The 15037-nt window shown below is 39.5% G+C and overlaps 1 protein-coding gene across 4 annotated transcripts in view; it reads right to left on the bottom strand.

Annotated features, from left to right (window-relative positions):
• Nucleotides 1-15037, bottom strand: part of ubr4 (ubiquitin protein ligase E3 component n-recognin 4) — a 47806-nt gene that overhangs the window by 32526 nt on the left and 243 nt on the right. For all 4 annotated transcript variants that reach the window (XM_073470477.1, XM_073470479.1, XM_073470478.1 and 1 more), the window contains exons 2-27: nt 12434-12531; nt 12202-12305; nt 11810-11939; nt 11452-11597; nt 11200-11299; nt 10517-10658; nt 10236-10360; nt 9820-9944; nt 9469-9528; nt 9087-9277; nt 8674-8773; nt 8282-8419; nt 7879-7996; nt 4989-5176; nt 4652-4808; nt 4446-4531; nt 4144-4313; nt 3600-3879; nt 3074-3206; nt 2725-2804; nt 2501-2629; nt 2098-2280; nt 1616-1738; nt 1284-1513; nt 270-388; nt 68-165 (exon numbers count right to left, since the gene is read on the bottom strand). In XM_073470477.1, coding sequence (XP_073326578.1) covers nt 68-165; nt 270-388; nt 1284-1513; nt 1616-1738; nt 2098-2280; nt 2501-2629; nt 2725-2804; nt 3074-3206; nt 3600-3879; nt 4144-4313; nt 4446-4531; nt 4652-4808; nt 4989-5176; nt 7879-7996; nt 8282-8419; nt 8674-8773; nt 9087-9277; nt 9469-9528; nt 9820-9944; nt 10236-10360; nt 10517-10658; nt 11200-11299; nt 11452-11597; nt 11810-11939; nt 12202-12305; nt 12434-12531 — 3553 coding nt within the window. The remainder of the gene's footprint in view (nt 1-67; nt 166-269; nt 389-1283; nt 1514-1615; nt 1739-2097; nt 2281-2500; nt 2630-2724; nt 2805-3073; nt 3207-3599; nt 3880-4143; nt 4314-4445; nt 4532-4651; nt 4809-4988; nt 5177-7878; nt 7997-8281; nt 8420-8673; nt 8774-9086; nt 9278-9468; nt 9529-9819; nt 9945-10235; nt 10361-10516; nt 10659-11199; nt 11300-11451; nt 11598-11809; nt 11940-12201; nt 12306-12433; nt 12532-15037) is intronic.

Here is a 15037-nt window from a genome sequence, read left to right as displayed (position 1 = left end):
CACATATATATATATACACACACACACACACACACACACACACATATATACAACTGTATTAACATACCCATGAGCCAATGTTGGGGAATTCATTGGTCTGGATGCTGTTCCAAGTCTCACATATAGTCTGCACAGCCGATGGCAAGTTCTGCATGATACTATGACCTGTGAATTTAAAAAGGTTCAGATTAAAACAGTGAATGAACCAAAATGTTGTGAAGGTGAAAATATTGTTAACTGTTTTACTCTTGAGTAATCCTTTTACACACCCAGCATGTTGGCCTTGCAGCGGGTGGAGCCAATGGACAGAACTGCAGCATAACCTTGGAGCTTGGCATCTGTGAGCTTGTTCTCTCCTTCCTCTGGGATGTTCATCAGTAGGTAAGACCTGGTCATGACAAGCAAGGTTTAATAATTTGATTAGGATAGATGAAGGATTGACAGCTTGAGCGTTATTTTTTCTTGACAGGTTTTAGATTTGAGGCACGTTTAAAAGGTTAACACAAACAGTTGAATATACATAGAAAAATAAAACACTTTTTCACTTTTTGCATGTAACTATTGTAAAATACTGTTTGGCCTGTTTATACTGCACTCATGCTGCAGCAAAATGGCAGCATCAAAGCTCTACAGTTCAAGCAACGACAGATTAATTTTATTCGACATGTTGTTTGTCCCTCCTTTCATTTGCGAAAGGCTCCTGTTCCCAGTGTAATTGCAGTCTCAACAGTGACATTTGGTTGGACCCGTCTTGTTTGGTCACAATATAATTAGCCCCGTCAATCATTTTGGGAAAAAAAATCAGTGGTCATTTTCAATCATTTTCTGGAGGTATTTCTTCATCAGAAGTCATATGAAGTAGATATGTTTGGTTTTAGTGTGTTTCTCCATGTATCTCCCAAAGACTTTTAATACAGGTGCCACTACAGTCTGGCAACTGAGCAAGATTCGTTGATGTAATGACCATTCCTTCTTTTTTAGGTTCCTTGCTACGATTAAGGAAGTGATTAAATTAACAAAAAATCCTGCCCTTTGTAGTTTCTGTTAACACCTTTAATGACTGACTGTTTTCTGGGATGAGATACAAAAAAGGAGAAACCGGAAAAGTTATCATGCATTTATCCTCTTTAGCCAGAAGATAAAGCAATAAATAAACAAAACCTGCAGCTATTTCAATCACATACTCATATTCCCACTTGCTAGACATAACACATAACCTACGCAAGCTTGTCTGATGTTCAGTGTTAAGTCAAGCGCCAAAATTAGACTGATCCCATTCTCACCTTGTAAAGGCTGTGTAAACATCAGTGAGCTGTAGTGTGGCCGGCAGAAGGTTCTTTGTGATCTCAGATGACTTGTGGGCGTCTGCCTCAATGGCAACCTTGGACAAATGCTCATCTAGGGAAACCTGCACTTTAGAGATGACTGCATCCAGTGTATAGATGGCTTGTAGAGAGGGTAACTGATGAAGTGGAAGAATGACATTTGGGTCTACACTCGAGAAAGTGGAAATCTGCAAGAGAAACAAGTTGTCACACAGTGTCAGTTCTGTTCAAAAATTAGTCTGGATGACAATCAATTAACAGGTCAATATTGAGTACACTTTATTCTATACCTGTCTGGCAATGTACTCCTCTGCTAGCTCCACATCATATTTCACAGTGCTGCACTTAGCAGCTGTCATCTCAACCAGAGTGGCTGCTTGGTCTGTTTTCATTCCCTGCTTCACCAAGTGTTCCTGTCAGTGATGACATGGGCATAGTCATACATCAAAAAATACAATGGTGGAAAAGACTTTTATCATATTACAGGATTAAGGACACAGTTTGGTATATTGTGTAAATCAGACCTCAAGAAGAAAATCAATTTAATAATGCAAATCATCATCAAGTTAAAACTGATTTGTTTGAAAATGAGTGAGCACTTATTTGGAATTATGAGCACAATACTCACAAATTCATAACATTCATAATTCATCAATCATAACCTGTTACATTTAAATTTGGCATGACACAAAATCAAATGTAATATTTATTAAATTTATTTGTTTTGGCATTTATCATGGCAATTATTTAGGACTTTCAGGTTATAACAGACCTTGATCCAATTCACGTAAGTAGACACCCGGAGACGTGAGGACCATCGCAGTGTGTGCAGGATATCGCTCTCACTGGGATCGCTGCAGCCATTCTTTAGTTGCTCCATGTAGGCTTTTGAAGGTGGCAAAACGCCTAGGATCCTCCACAGTATCAGAAAGTAGTACTGAAGGGAGCATGCCTCCTGTGCAGGGTGACAAACAATTATGCTGATTTCAAAACCCCCACTCAGTTCATTTCAGGGTTGAAGCCTGCTGTTGTTAAGTTACTTTTAATTAAAACAGTTTTCATTAATAGGTTCTCAAAAACAAACAAGAAGAAGAACACTTAATCATGAAGGTGCATCATTGGTTTATTTAACCTGTTTACACAATTTATTGTTTGTTCATGAGGTATGTTCTCACCATAGGAGTGATGGGCTTGTTCTCCTGTCTTCTTGCTGTGTCAAACTCAGAGCCTGCGACAAGGAGTGAGATGAGCCACGCATACAGGTCATCATATTTAACAGCTCCATTGAACAGCTTAGGAAAGACCTACCAGGGGGGAAAAAGTTATATATCAATACAGTGAGGCACAAAGGTGGTACATATATATCCAAGTATTTATTCATTCAAGGTCAAAGTCTAACCTTGCTGTCCAGTCTGCTGATGTCATCTTCAGATGCCTCAGGGGACAGAACGCAGTAGAATTTGGGCTGCACATTTGAATCTAGTTTAAAAGTTTGAAAAACATGAAAACATTATTACTTTCTCATCTAGCACCACCATTGCTACATCCTCTTCATTGATAAGAAATAAGAACATGGACAATATGAAACATGAGTGTGAAAGTTGCTGAGGTTCTGCAAATTGTTTAATTTTCATTCTTTTTTCCTGTTGTTTTAATTTCCATTTCCACAATAACGGTCCCTGCAACTTTTACCTACTGTCAGGCTCTGGTCAGTGGGTAAAAAAATAATTTCCTTCACTTGGTCTTACCAGCTGAACAATGTTTGGCCCAGTTCTCCTCCACCTCTTTGAATCCATAGTAGAGTGGGAGACTGCTGCGTTTGCCACCTTCCTGAACAGAACCTGGCCCGGTGGATGGTGGTGTCAGGAGGTTATACTGCACCTATAAAAAATATTCATGGTGGAGAAAGACAATTTCCTGTCATTACAATGCCACACACACAGTCACATTTATTCAGAATCAGCATTAGAATAATTTCTGTAATTCCATTTAGTTTGGCTGTAATATCTCTCCTCTAGCTGGTGTGATCATATCAAAATCAGTTTGATTCAATTAAAAACAGTTTACCATAGAAATATGTGAATCTGTGGTATTATCAAGATATGAAGCTAATAGCTGCTCCGAAGAAATTAATTTGCAGGACAGTATTTTACTTGATAAGTTTAAAACATTGTTATACATTAACAAATGTATAACAAAATGAATAGAATCACACTTGTATATGCAATTTACCAACAGGATGAGACAATAGCCATTTGAAAATAAGCAATTAACCTGTTCAAAAAGGTACAAGGGAGCCTTGGAGTAATGACGTAACAGGTAGTCAAACACCAGACACAGGCGTGCCAGGTTGAGGGGCACTGCCTTCAGCTGGGAGTCTCTGCTCTGTGCAACTTCTGTGATGGCCTGAGTAACCTGGGTCAGGACTGAGCGTCGACCACGCTCCGACAGATTGTGAAAAAGGAGCAGTAGGAGCTGGAGGTGCTCCACATTTAGGTCATCTTCTCCGTGAACAGAACTCTGAATGGTGTGTTGCTTCAAAGTTCCCAAAAACCTATGAGAGCAGGAAGGAAAAGATAGCAGACAGGAGAAATTGGTGAAAAAAGGAAGTTAACAAAGCCGAGCATTTTCTGTGAGCACTCCAACTCCAGTTGATTATTTTTCCATTGCCAGTTAAATTTACCACACCTTGAGTTCAACATTGTGTAACAACAATACTAACTGACAATCACGTTGTTACGCGTGACAGCATCAAGGGATAATTTAAACCAGTCCACTGTACATATGAGCCAGATAAGAACTGCCAAGGTTGCCATACCTTTCCCAGACTTTCATACACTCAGGCACATCTGGTTCTCCTTGCACACTGGCTTTGTGCTGCCATATGAGGAGAAGTCTGGAGAGGACTGATAATGACTGGGGGTGAATATACAGAGGCCAGGGACCCTCTGAAAAGGGTGCAACACCTAACTGCTGAAGAAGGGTGCTCTGGGAAAGACAAAAGATACAAAATTAAGTTTGTGACATTGAATAAACAATTCAAAAATAACAGGCTCATGATTAGAAGTTAATCACAGAGATTTTGGATTATGGTGATTAAGATAATGGAGTTCTTCTTACCTGCAGGGCAGGGGATGGAAGATCTGATGTTACCAGGGTGTGGTTGAAGTGATACAGAGCTAAAGAAAACACTTCATCTGAGGAGCCTGAGGAGAAACAAATGCATTAAACTATGCAGCATGAATTGTAATTATGGGCTACAGTCATCATTAGCTAACAAAAAGAAATTAGGCTAAATATTGTTAGTTGCATAAAAGAAGACTTACCTTTGACATCTTTGTCTACGTCTTTGATGATGCTGGCTAGAGTAGCCATGTGTTGCTCTGTAAGAGACACGCTCAGGTAGTTGCGGATGAAGTTGTTCCTGGACTTGAGCATTGAGGTGGTGATGAAGTTCAGAATACTGGAGGCTAAACTAAGGAACTACAGAAACAAACAATTTTGAGTTGCAGGGTTTGTCACGAAAAAACTGAATAACTTCCATAAGGTGTTAGAGGCGAAATGAAAAGTAAGCTAACATTCTAAAAAAAAAAACATACAGGTGCTCTTTACTCTGGACTTAATGTTGCAGAATTACACGGGTTTACAAAAATGAGTCCTCACCAGTTCTGGGTCTTTACGTCCAGCTAAAATGTTTCCATTCTCACTTGGATTCTGCTTGCTGGGGCTCTTCAGTCTGGGAGACGTCTCCAGAGGTGGGGGTGGTGGAGGGGGTGGGGGAGCGACTTTGTCTTTGGTGGGTGAAATAGTCTCTTCAAACCAAAGCCCCAAGATTGGTTCACTGTCGTCATCTGCAGAAAAAGAAAAATAATTTATAATATTTCTTAGAGTGGAGGTAACAATTGTCCCAAGACTTACAAGATATTTGTGGGGTGGTAGTGGTGTCATCAAAGATGTACAAAGCTTCAAACTAGTGCATGACACCTACAACACTGTGCAGGCAGTGGGAAAACAGCCAAAGACTGCAATAAATAGTGAACATATAGTGACGTCCTGTTGGTGAATATCCACTTAAAGAAGAATACTACAGAATTTTCCTTCTGAGAATACTTTTCTCAAAAGACATGACAGTAAGGCCCATGTGCTGTGTTTATTTTCCCATTTTCTCTAGTGTACTTCAAACTAAAACAGGTAGTGGAATGATAATGAAAGAGGTCATCCCTATGTCACTGAAAAGCAGGTCAACAATCCTGAATGTCTAATGAAAAAGCACTAAAACAACATTCTAATGTGAATTTATTTTATTGACTATCTATATCACTTTAGTTGCTCTTAACCAATGGAAATATAATAATAATATGCCCAATCAATATCCAGTCAGTTACATTCAGTAATGTCTGAAGTCTGGAAAAAAAAGGAGCATGTATGTAAAAACAACTGGAATTAAAATATAATTTTCTCATCTAAGAGCATATGCAGAGAGTATCTAAATCTTGGAGACCAAAAAGACATGTTGACTGCTTCCCTCCACAGATGTCCAACAACAGGTTATCTGGTTAGCTGCCACAGAAGGTTTCAATACCCTTTGGAGCTGCCCCTCAGCTGCAGAACATTTTATCATAGCCCACTTTGATTCTATGTCTAAATGTCCCATTGAACGGAGGACGAATAACTCTGAAAATGGGATTTTAGGATCTGGTGAGACGGGTCTGCAAGACTTTCTTAGTTAACCCTCACAACACATTTGGGTTAAATGAGTGTGTCAGGGATCCTTGTCCGCCACCTGATCCAATTTAGATGACAGCTCTGCTCCGTTCTGCACTGGAGTGCAAGACATGCCGGTGTATGCAATTATATGACCATATAGTCAGTGATCAATTTCTGGCCTATGGTCTTCTGCTACCAAGGACACTGGTACCACTACTTTGTGCTCTCACATAGTGTCACAGGTAGTTCACCATGATCATTCAAGTCACAAAGCACCACTGAGGTTTAGATCAGGCAGCCCGTCACTGCTTTTGCTTGCCAAGTGACTGGCAACACACTGAACTCCTATCCTTGTGAGTGGTGTACCAAAAAGGCTACTTTGTTCAGTAGCTGTGAATCAATAAAATATATTTTAGCAGCATTGTGACTAGACTTGAAAAGCATCTCACTGCAGACATAGCCAGTTGAAGTATCTGATTAAAATCAAATACAAAATTAAGGAATTACTTTTGTTAAACAGAATATCACTTTAAGTTGATATTCACATTTGCATGCAACATATAAACAGCATAACTTTTCAAGTGACAGCAAGACGTAGCATAGTGTGTTTAAGCCCATACTCTACAAGCAACTTTATCGTACTCAAGAATAATACCACTGTTTTGACATGGGTCCTACATTATTTTTCAGATATGTGTGACAAGTTATGCAATGACAAGATGGAAGAAGAAAATGATGAGAGAAGAAAAAATTAACAGGATCTGAGATAGGGGGAGGGCACATGATCACAAAGTCATCACAACAATTTTAAAATACTCACCTTTTTTGACAATTTACTAAATGAAAATAATAGGGTTAAGTTTAACTTTAACAACAGTCTGACAACTAGAGGTGTGCATTAAATTAAGACAGGACAAGACAGGGCACAGACTGGATGACAAAGGATCGATGTTCTCTTAAAAGCACCTGGGGAAAACCTTTACTCAGCTTACCAAGGAGTCAAATTTAGTCGGCCGGTCACTGTAAACATTGATATCAGGAACGGTTCTATTCACCACCCAGCTCTGATGTAAGGTTTGAATGCTTTTAAAACCACAGCACCCACATGTCAACACCACTGGTATTATCCTTTGAACCACACTGAGCCACAGATGAACCTCTTTGACAAAACATTAAAATTTAACTCATGTCAATTTCAGTGGAAAGCACCTTTCAGACTAGGGGCTGTTTTGCTGAAGCCTCTCCATCTGTGGCTCTTTCATTTTCTAAGCTATTAGGGCCGCAGCTCAGAGCCTAAATTGTGAGACAAACAATAACAAATGAATCTAGGACAGTGAAGTGGACATCAAGTCTTTGACCTGAGGACAGAAAACTGCTGACCTGAGACACAAGCTGCACTTGTCTTCTCCTGTCTTCTCTCTGCTGAAATAGTAGACACTGTCAACTACACTGTCATTGTGTGATGAAGGGAGAAAAATTCAAATTACATTACTGTATGAATGTGTATGTGTTTACCGTTCTCACCGCTGCCATAACCTGACTGATCCACTGACAGCACACCTGGTTCACTGCTCACTGATACAGCTCAGAACTGACAATAGCCCCTCCGTAAAATGTTTAACTCTCAAGTCCTTTTGACTTGTTGTTCCTGTTAGCAATGCTGTGCAGAACAATGTGTGTATCGTTTATTCCAAAGTAAAAAATTATGTCCAACCAACAGCCAGAGGTATGATATTTTCTTGTTTTGCTAACCTAAAGCTGCTATATGCTACATAATCGAGCATGAACTTTGGGTTTAAAGTCTTTCTGATGTGATATTTTGCTTACATTCAGAATGATAAATTACCTTGACTGCTGTCCTCCTCTGTACTGCTGAAATCATCCTCATAGTAGGTGTTTGAATCAGTAGAAGCGCTGGCATCACTGCTGACTGAGCCCTTCCTCTGGCGCTGGAGAACACAAGCCTGGTGGAAGCGAAAACATGAACAGTCTTAACAAATCATCCTTTTCGATCTTTCATAAAAAGCAGCATGTAGTTGACAAAAACAGCAGTCAAAACATTTTCACAAAAGTTAGGTCTTTGGAGGAAAAAAAAACTGTGGAAATTAGGTTTCCCCATTGCAGGCAGCCCCCAGATAAACTGCATTTTTTGATCTTTTGTGTCTTCCCAAAAGCAGCAAACACAACATGAATAACACAACATTAACATGCAATTAAGCAAATACAGTTATGTAATACAATGACTGAACCTTTTTGTAGGAAGTAGAGAGCAGGTTGAACAGGAGATTGGTCAGAGGCACAGAGTCAATGAGCCTTTGGACCCTCTGGATGGAAGTGCTCTGTGCCATGATGTTGAGTTCAGCTGGTGGACCATCACTTGCCCAACCCTGCAGGTGGACAATTTAAAAAATTCAAATTAGATAATCTTCATGGGCCATTTCTTTTAAACTTTTCTCAACTTTAAGAATGAATAAAGTAGAATAATTATGTGTACCACTACACTGAATGAGTAATACATCAGTACTGGAAATATTGGTGGCCATTTTTGCACTTATATGATGTGATACAAGTACAAAAGTAAGACACATGTTGTAAAGCAAGAGAAAAGAAAGAAAGTGCATTTGTTTGTTACTTCATTTACCCGATGCAGAGCCTCAACTTGCAGATCCTGGAAAAGCGAAGTCAAAAGTTTGATGGCGTGGTTGGCCAGGATTACGGACAAAACTCCAAACCCTTGGTGACTAAAGAAAAAAGCAAAACAAAAACTTTTCAAGCGAGACATTTTTTCTTAAATTTAATAACAACATATGCATGAGGATATCAGAAGTGTGCAGTTTGAGCCAATAAACCCACTCCAGACCTATAATAGTCTAATTCTAAATATAGGCCTTTCTTGCGACCTACTGAAGGCCTTGGACTGTCGACATTTCAGAGATATTATTGCAGTAACCACTGCCTACACCTTCATTTATATAAATACAAACACATGCATAACTAACAAAAGGTCAAATGACACTAGAAACATTATTTCATGTCATATTCCGTGGAAATTACCCTTTGCCAGGACCAAGTTTAGGCGATCCCGCGCCATCCTTGGTGCGTGCAGCAATATCCCGGACACGCAGGGCAGCCAGGGGATCCTTCTCTTTCCCTTTATCCGCCAGGGCAGTGGGGCTCAGGTTAAGAATCAGGTACAGGCTGTTCAGAAGGCACCAGGCTCCAAGCAGCTGGAAGTTCTGATAATGCTGTAGTGCACAAGTAAGAAAAAACACTATTACCAAGAATGCACAGTTTTCTATAAACAAAAAACAGTATCATTAACTTTAACTTCCAAAAAAGTAAACTTCTGAAGTGGCACAGTCTAAGCATAGTCAAAGGCACTGAACTAATATAATTCATATATAAGTCAAGTATAGCACTCAAACTAGGTACTCACCTCTCCTCCAGCTCTACGGGAGTTGCTGATGGCTTGTCCAATCATCTCATAGATCTCCAGCTGTAGCAACACAAATTTTGTACTTGTTACCATTTTAAAATGTGCGGTATCTTGTTAAGGTATGCATGCTTCCAAAACAGTGATTAAAGATGATAAATAACTATAAAGAAAGAACTAACACAATGACAAAAATTTGAAAATAACCTCTAGATTCGTTTGACACAGTCAAAATACAAATATAACTCCAAAGAAACATATAAGTTAGTGAATAAAGTTTCTATGTACCACTAGACAGGGTCTCATAACTTACATATGAGCATACACTGAGAATGTTGTACTCATAATACTCACACATTTCTGGACAATTGTGGCTGCGTCATTTTCATAGTCCTCCTCTTTTGTCCCAGTTGAGGCAGAGCGAAGCTGCAAGCCGCTACCTACCTGCAGGATGGCCATGCAAGTGGCCACACTCACACCTAAACAGGTAAAAAAAATAGGCTTGTTTTACTTTTACCAATTTGACTTTCAACATTATGCAGAGAATTGTTGATTAAATAGGGGAAAGAGCAGTAGTGGTTGTTCCACCGGGTGCTAGTACATTCATACGAGATTGTATTGCTGCACCACGGTATATTAAGAGGCTGCTGTAGAAAATTTAAAAAAGTATTGCTGCTCCATGCACACTTCCTCCTTGTTTGTTGGAGGTTTTTGTATTTTGAGTCACTGGAATTTCTAATTCTATTGACCAATATCGAGTTAACACCTACCAGCATAGAGACAGCTCAAAGCCAGCACCGTCATATCCAGTAATCTCCCTGGTGTCAAGGGCTCCAGTACAGGCAGGGAAAGTGTATCCAAAGCCATGGTTACGTCTATCACCAGTGAATGAAACCTGGGTATGACAGATTTTAAATATAGAAAGTTAATTAGAAAAAAACGTTCCAAACAGATGATAATGCCCCCTCAAAACAAATCAAAATATAACATAAAATACACTAAAAATTGTCATTAGAAGATTTTTATTTAATACATAGAATTAGAAAAATACCCATTGCGGACAGCAGTGGCATCAGCCACTGTGGCAGGCATGATAAAGAAAGAGTTGGCTGATACAGCATCCTGGAAACGGTTGATGTAGCGTAGAAAGTAGGGCAGGTTGAGGCACACTCGTAGCAACTTCTCAGACCCACCTAGAAATACAAGTTATGGGATATATGTGAGATTACAATGCAAATAGCTTTGGAGCTTTATATCTTTTAAGAATCTATGCAATCTGCCAGAGTAAATCTTTTTTTACTAATGACAGTGAAAAATCAACACAGGATTCTGTTAAATTACTAGTAAGACATGCTGCAAGGTGACGGGGCTAGCCAGTTTAAAAATGGTATACATCTGTGTTTTACATATTTAGTGGCATGATAATCAAATTGATTACACTAAAATTTCAAATTGACCTTCCATTTGGAAATCATTTAAAACAAAAAATAATGCTGAATGAGTGAGTACTTCAAGTGGCTGTAATGAAAAGAAAAAAAGAAAAGTAACTGGAAAGAAATGTATTTTCCAATAAACATTTAGGGCGATATACAAAATCTTCAGCAATAGTTAATGCATATTAACAAACTGTGGCCTTTCTAGCCAGAACTTGTACATTAAAATTGGTATGCCATAAAACTGTAAACTTTGTGTTAATAAACAACAATGTCCTACAAGAAAGCAACAACTACTCACCAAGTTCCTGTAAGCTTGACACATTCTGAGAGACAAAGGCATTTTTCATTTTGGCCTGAATGGCTTGATCTGTGGTTTGGTCATCGCAATCACTCTCAGCCTATAATGGGAGAGGGTTGACAAAAGGTTGAAAGTGAGTTGTTTTTTTTTAACACTGGTAAGAGAAAACAAGTTGTTGTGGTTAACTTTAGCTGTCAGTCACTGATGGCAGTGATGGAGCAGGCAGCTGGAGGGCTATCCTGTAACACTTGCCTGCATGTGTGCTGCTGATGGGGAGGCCAGGATGGTGGTAAGGTCAGGGTTAAAAACTGAAGTCAGTTGATTAAAGAAGTTCATTTGTACTTCTTTTTGTCGAAGCTCCGGGTTCACAGCACTGGGCAACTCCTTCTGATCTTCCACTATTAAATGAACAAGGACACATTTTTTCAGTCACATACAAAAGCTTTGAAGATTTCTTGTCCTGCATTAAGGCCAATAAAGCAATAAATCAAATAGCAATGACTCATAAATCCTTTTGAGGAGGGCCACCATATTCCCAGTCGTAGCCGTGTTGTGTCATAATCAATGAATTATTGTTCAACTTTGGTCCATCTCTTAAAAGGACACTTACCATCTGAAAGGGTCTTGACGGTTTGAGGCAACTTGGCAGATTTCATCATAGCAGTGAAAGTAATGATTTCTGTGCGATCTAGTCTGCTGCAGCCAGTACAAAGTCCTTTTATTAGAAGAATCAGGTGTTTCTGAAGAAAAATGAACAGCATTATTCAATTTAACTTGTGGGTCAATACAGTAAATGATGTCCTTTCAAACAGAAAACTAGCACACATGACCAGAAAAACCAAGCAAATTTAACTAAATAAGATCTTTAAAAAACGACAACAACAAAAAAGGGTGGCTAACAGAAAACATGGTAACAATTTATCTGTGGACGATGAATGCAGAATCTCCTTTAAACTGACTAAAATCTTCACAACAATCTCCCATGCAGTTTGTTTCTCTCACCTGTGATACTGCACATGCCTCATCTGGGTTCTCCAAGCGCAGCAATGAGAACTCGATCAATACTTTGCATGCTGCAGCAACCGACAGCAGCTGATTTCTCGGTACTAAAAAGACAGAGCAAAAATCATTTGCTGGCTGGAAGAAACACAACCTGTAACATTTAAATATTTTTGCTGAATGGCAGTAGTAATTTCTTATCAATTACATTTTAGAGAATATGAATGATACGTACTTTGACCACATACTGTGGTGATGTAGTGTGCAGAGAGTGCCACGAATGATGAGTAGAAAGGCTCATACTGTTTGTCATGGTGAAGGATGTCTGATTCACTGCAAATGACAAGTGGGATATCTCATTAAATACAGTCAAACATGAATTAATTCACACATCTTTATAGTGGTTTTCTCTCTTGAGAGGAGAATGAGGAGACAGACAGACAATGACATGGTGTTTGTATGAAAAACAATGAACCTACCAGTAATACCACATACAACATTTAGCAACAACCAGATAACCTCTATGCCAAAAATGCTGAACACATGAAGAATGGATAAACATATGTGCAAAAGTCACTATCAACACTGCACAAATGAGTGACATGGTGTGACATTGTGTTTTACCTTTATTACCTGTATTACCTTTGTGCCGTTTTTTTAAGCTGGTAACTGATGCACAACAATTAAAGCTTCCCAGAGAGGCTCGTAGAAAATATTATTGTATCGGGACACCCTTTTGCATTTTGCCACATTTCTCTAACAACAATAGTTTGTTATTTATGAGTGTTAATATATGTCTTCTCACATATATAACAAGAACAAAGAACTGGGCCCTACTAGTGGCAGTACACTGTCCACTGCCCTCAGGTAAAATTAATGCCTGACTTTGGGCAGACCATCTATGCAATCTTTTCTGTCGGACAGATCTGCTCTTAGGCTAATTGCAGTTTGTCACCTGGGAATACCCGTTTGTGTTTAGTTACACCGTTGAGCTTAGCCTGTAAGATGTCCTAAAAACACCTGAAAAAAAGTTTCTCCTTATAGACCTTTGCAGGGTCCTTAACCATTCTTCAGGCACTGGCACAAACTGAACAAGCCAAATGTCACCTCTTCAATCGTTGATCTGATTACACACTTCCAGACAGAAGGAAGGCAGTCTGTGTTGGTAGAAACCGACCTGTGCAGCCAACTCACTGTTAACATAAGTCCTTCACAGTGACATGAACCCTGTGTTTTTTCCCCTTAACTATACTCCGTACACTAGCGATTTATTCTGCAACCGACAAGACAACAACCTGCTGAAGTGACACTACAAATACACTTCAATGTTCCACACCACAACAATGTACAAAGTATCCAGAATAACCAATACAACTATGTACAAAGAAAACACACAGCCTGCTTTTTTCCAGCTCCCACCTTTCCTAAAACAGCATTTGTTGACCTTTTTTTTTTTTTTTTGCATATTACCAGGGTGAAGGAAATTAATGGCTCCTGTAACACTTCATCCACATGCTCACACCTGCTTCATGAGCTGTCCACTGGGACATGGTACAAGGACATTAGGACCAAAACAGCCCAGACCTGCTGCTCTTAATTGGAATATCATAACGATCTTAATTTTTGTTTTTCATCATGCACAGTCGCCGGTTCTCCGATTCATACATCACCAGTGTCAAACTACTCTCACGGCACTACTCAGCATAATGCAACTTTCATGCTCAGGAGGCTGAAAACTGTAATGGTCAATATGATATTACTGAAAAATGTTTCACATTACAAATGGTGGCTAATGAGTGAGCATCAGATCGGTTATAAACAAACATGTAAACCAGCCCAATTGGCTGTTTCATCATAAAACGAAACTAACAGGTCTGGTAGCAGTATTGCTGCTTATATTCGCAGGCTGAGTGTTGCTTCAGGAAATGAAACCTTTAAACATTGCAGGAAGCTCTTCAACTGAATGCCCACAGGGATCAGCTGATGTCACCACTGAAGAGGAGTGTCAAGTCACATCCTGGATACTGTGAAGGCACTACTGATTTTTGATAGTCACTCCATAGTGATGTATACATCGGTAGGTCCCGAGGATTACTGTGCCTGGCTCAAACACTCAAGTTCCCCCTCCGTGACAGGCACTGCACCAGCTTCCTTGCAGGACCATGTCGGATTTAACACACGTCCTTTAGTATTACATTTAAGTAGGAAGCATCAATACCGCCAAGTTTCGCTTTATTTACAATATTGTTACATTAAAGACGACTCACCACCTCATCGAAAATTAGTGGAGAGTAACGTTACAAGGTCCCCGCCTACTTTCAGCCCAACCATAGTCATACGGCAGATAACGATAAACTGACTGCCGATCGTATTAATCAGCTAATGCATAAACTGTCTGTTGACATGCCCAGACTAGACTGAATGTGACAACCTCAGCACACAATCAGTGTTTAATTCAGGCAACTTAACTTAGCTGACGTAGTCAAATTTCACTGTGGCTGGGCCATTTCAACGTTACGAAGGCCCCTTAGTTAGCTTGCTGGCTAATGTTTGTGTTAGCTAGCTAATGATGAAGCAAATTTTCTAAACGTTCCCCTGCGACGTCGATTAATGTTTGCAAAGCAACACTGACATATTTACGGCCAACGCCCATTTGTTATTAGTCGTGGCTTGTTTGAAACAGTTTTGCATAGCCAGTCAGGGCAGGCTAAATCGTATTTTGAGTAAGTTAGCTAACGTTAGCATGTTAGCTAACGTCAGCAACTGACTCGATGCCAGTGCAAGTTAAGCTCAAGTAGCTTGCTAGCCGCTAACGTTAGCTAAGAGGGTAACGTTTCCC

The sequence above is a fragment of the Pagrus major genome, chromosome 7 (assembly GCF_040436345.1).
Source record: "Pagrus major chromosome 7, Pma_NU_1.0".
Classification (NCBI taxonomy): domain Eukaryota; kingdom Metazoa; phylum Chordata; class Actinopteri; order Spariformes; family Sparidae; genus Pagrus; species Pagrus major.
The sequence above is the reverse complement of the archived record's forward strand: the minus strand, read 5'-3'. Positions and strand labels throughout refer to the sequence as shown.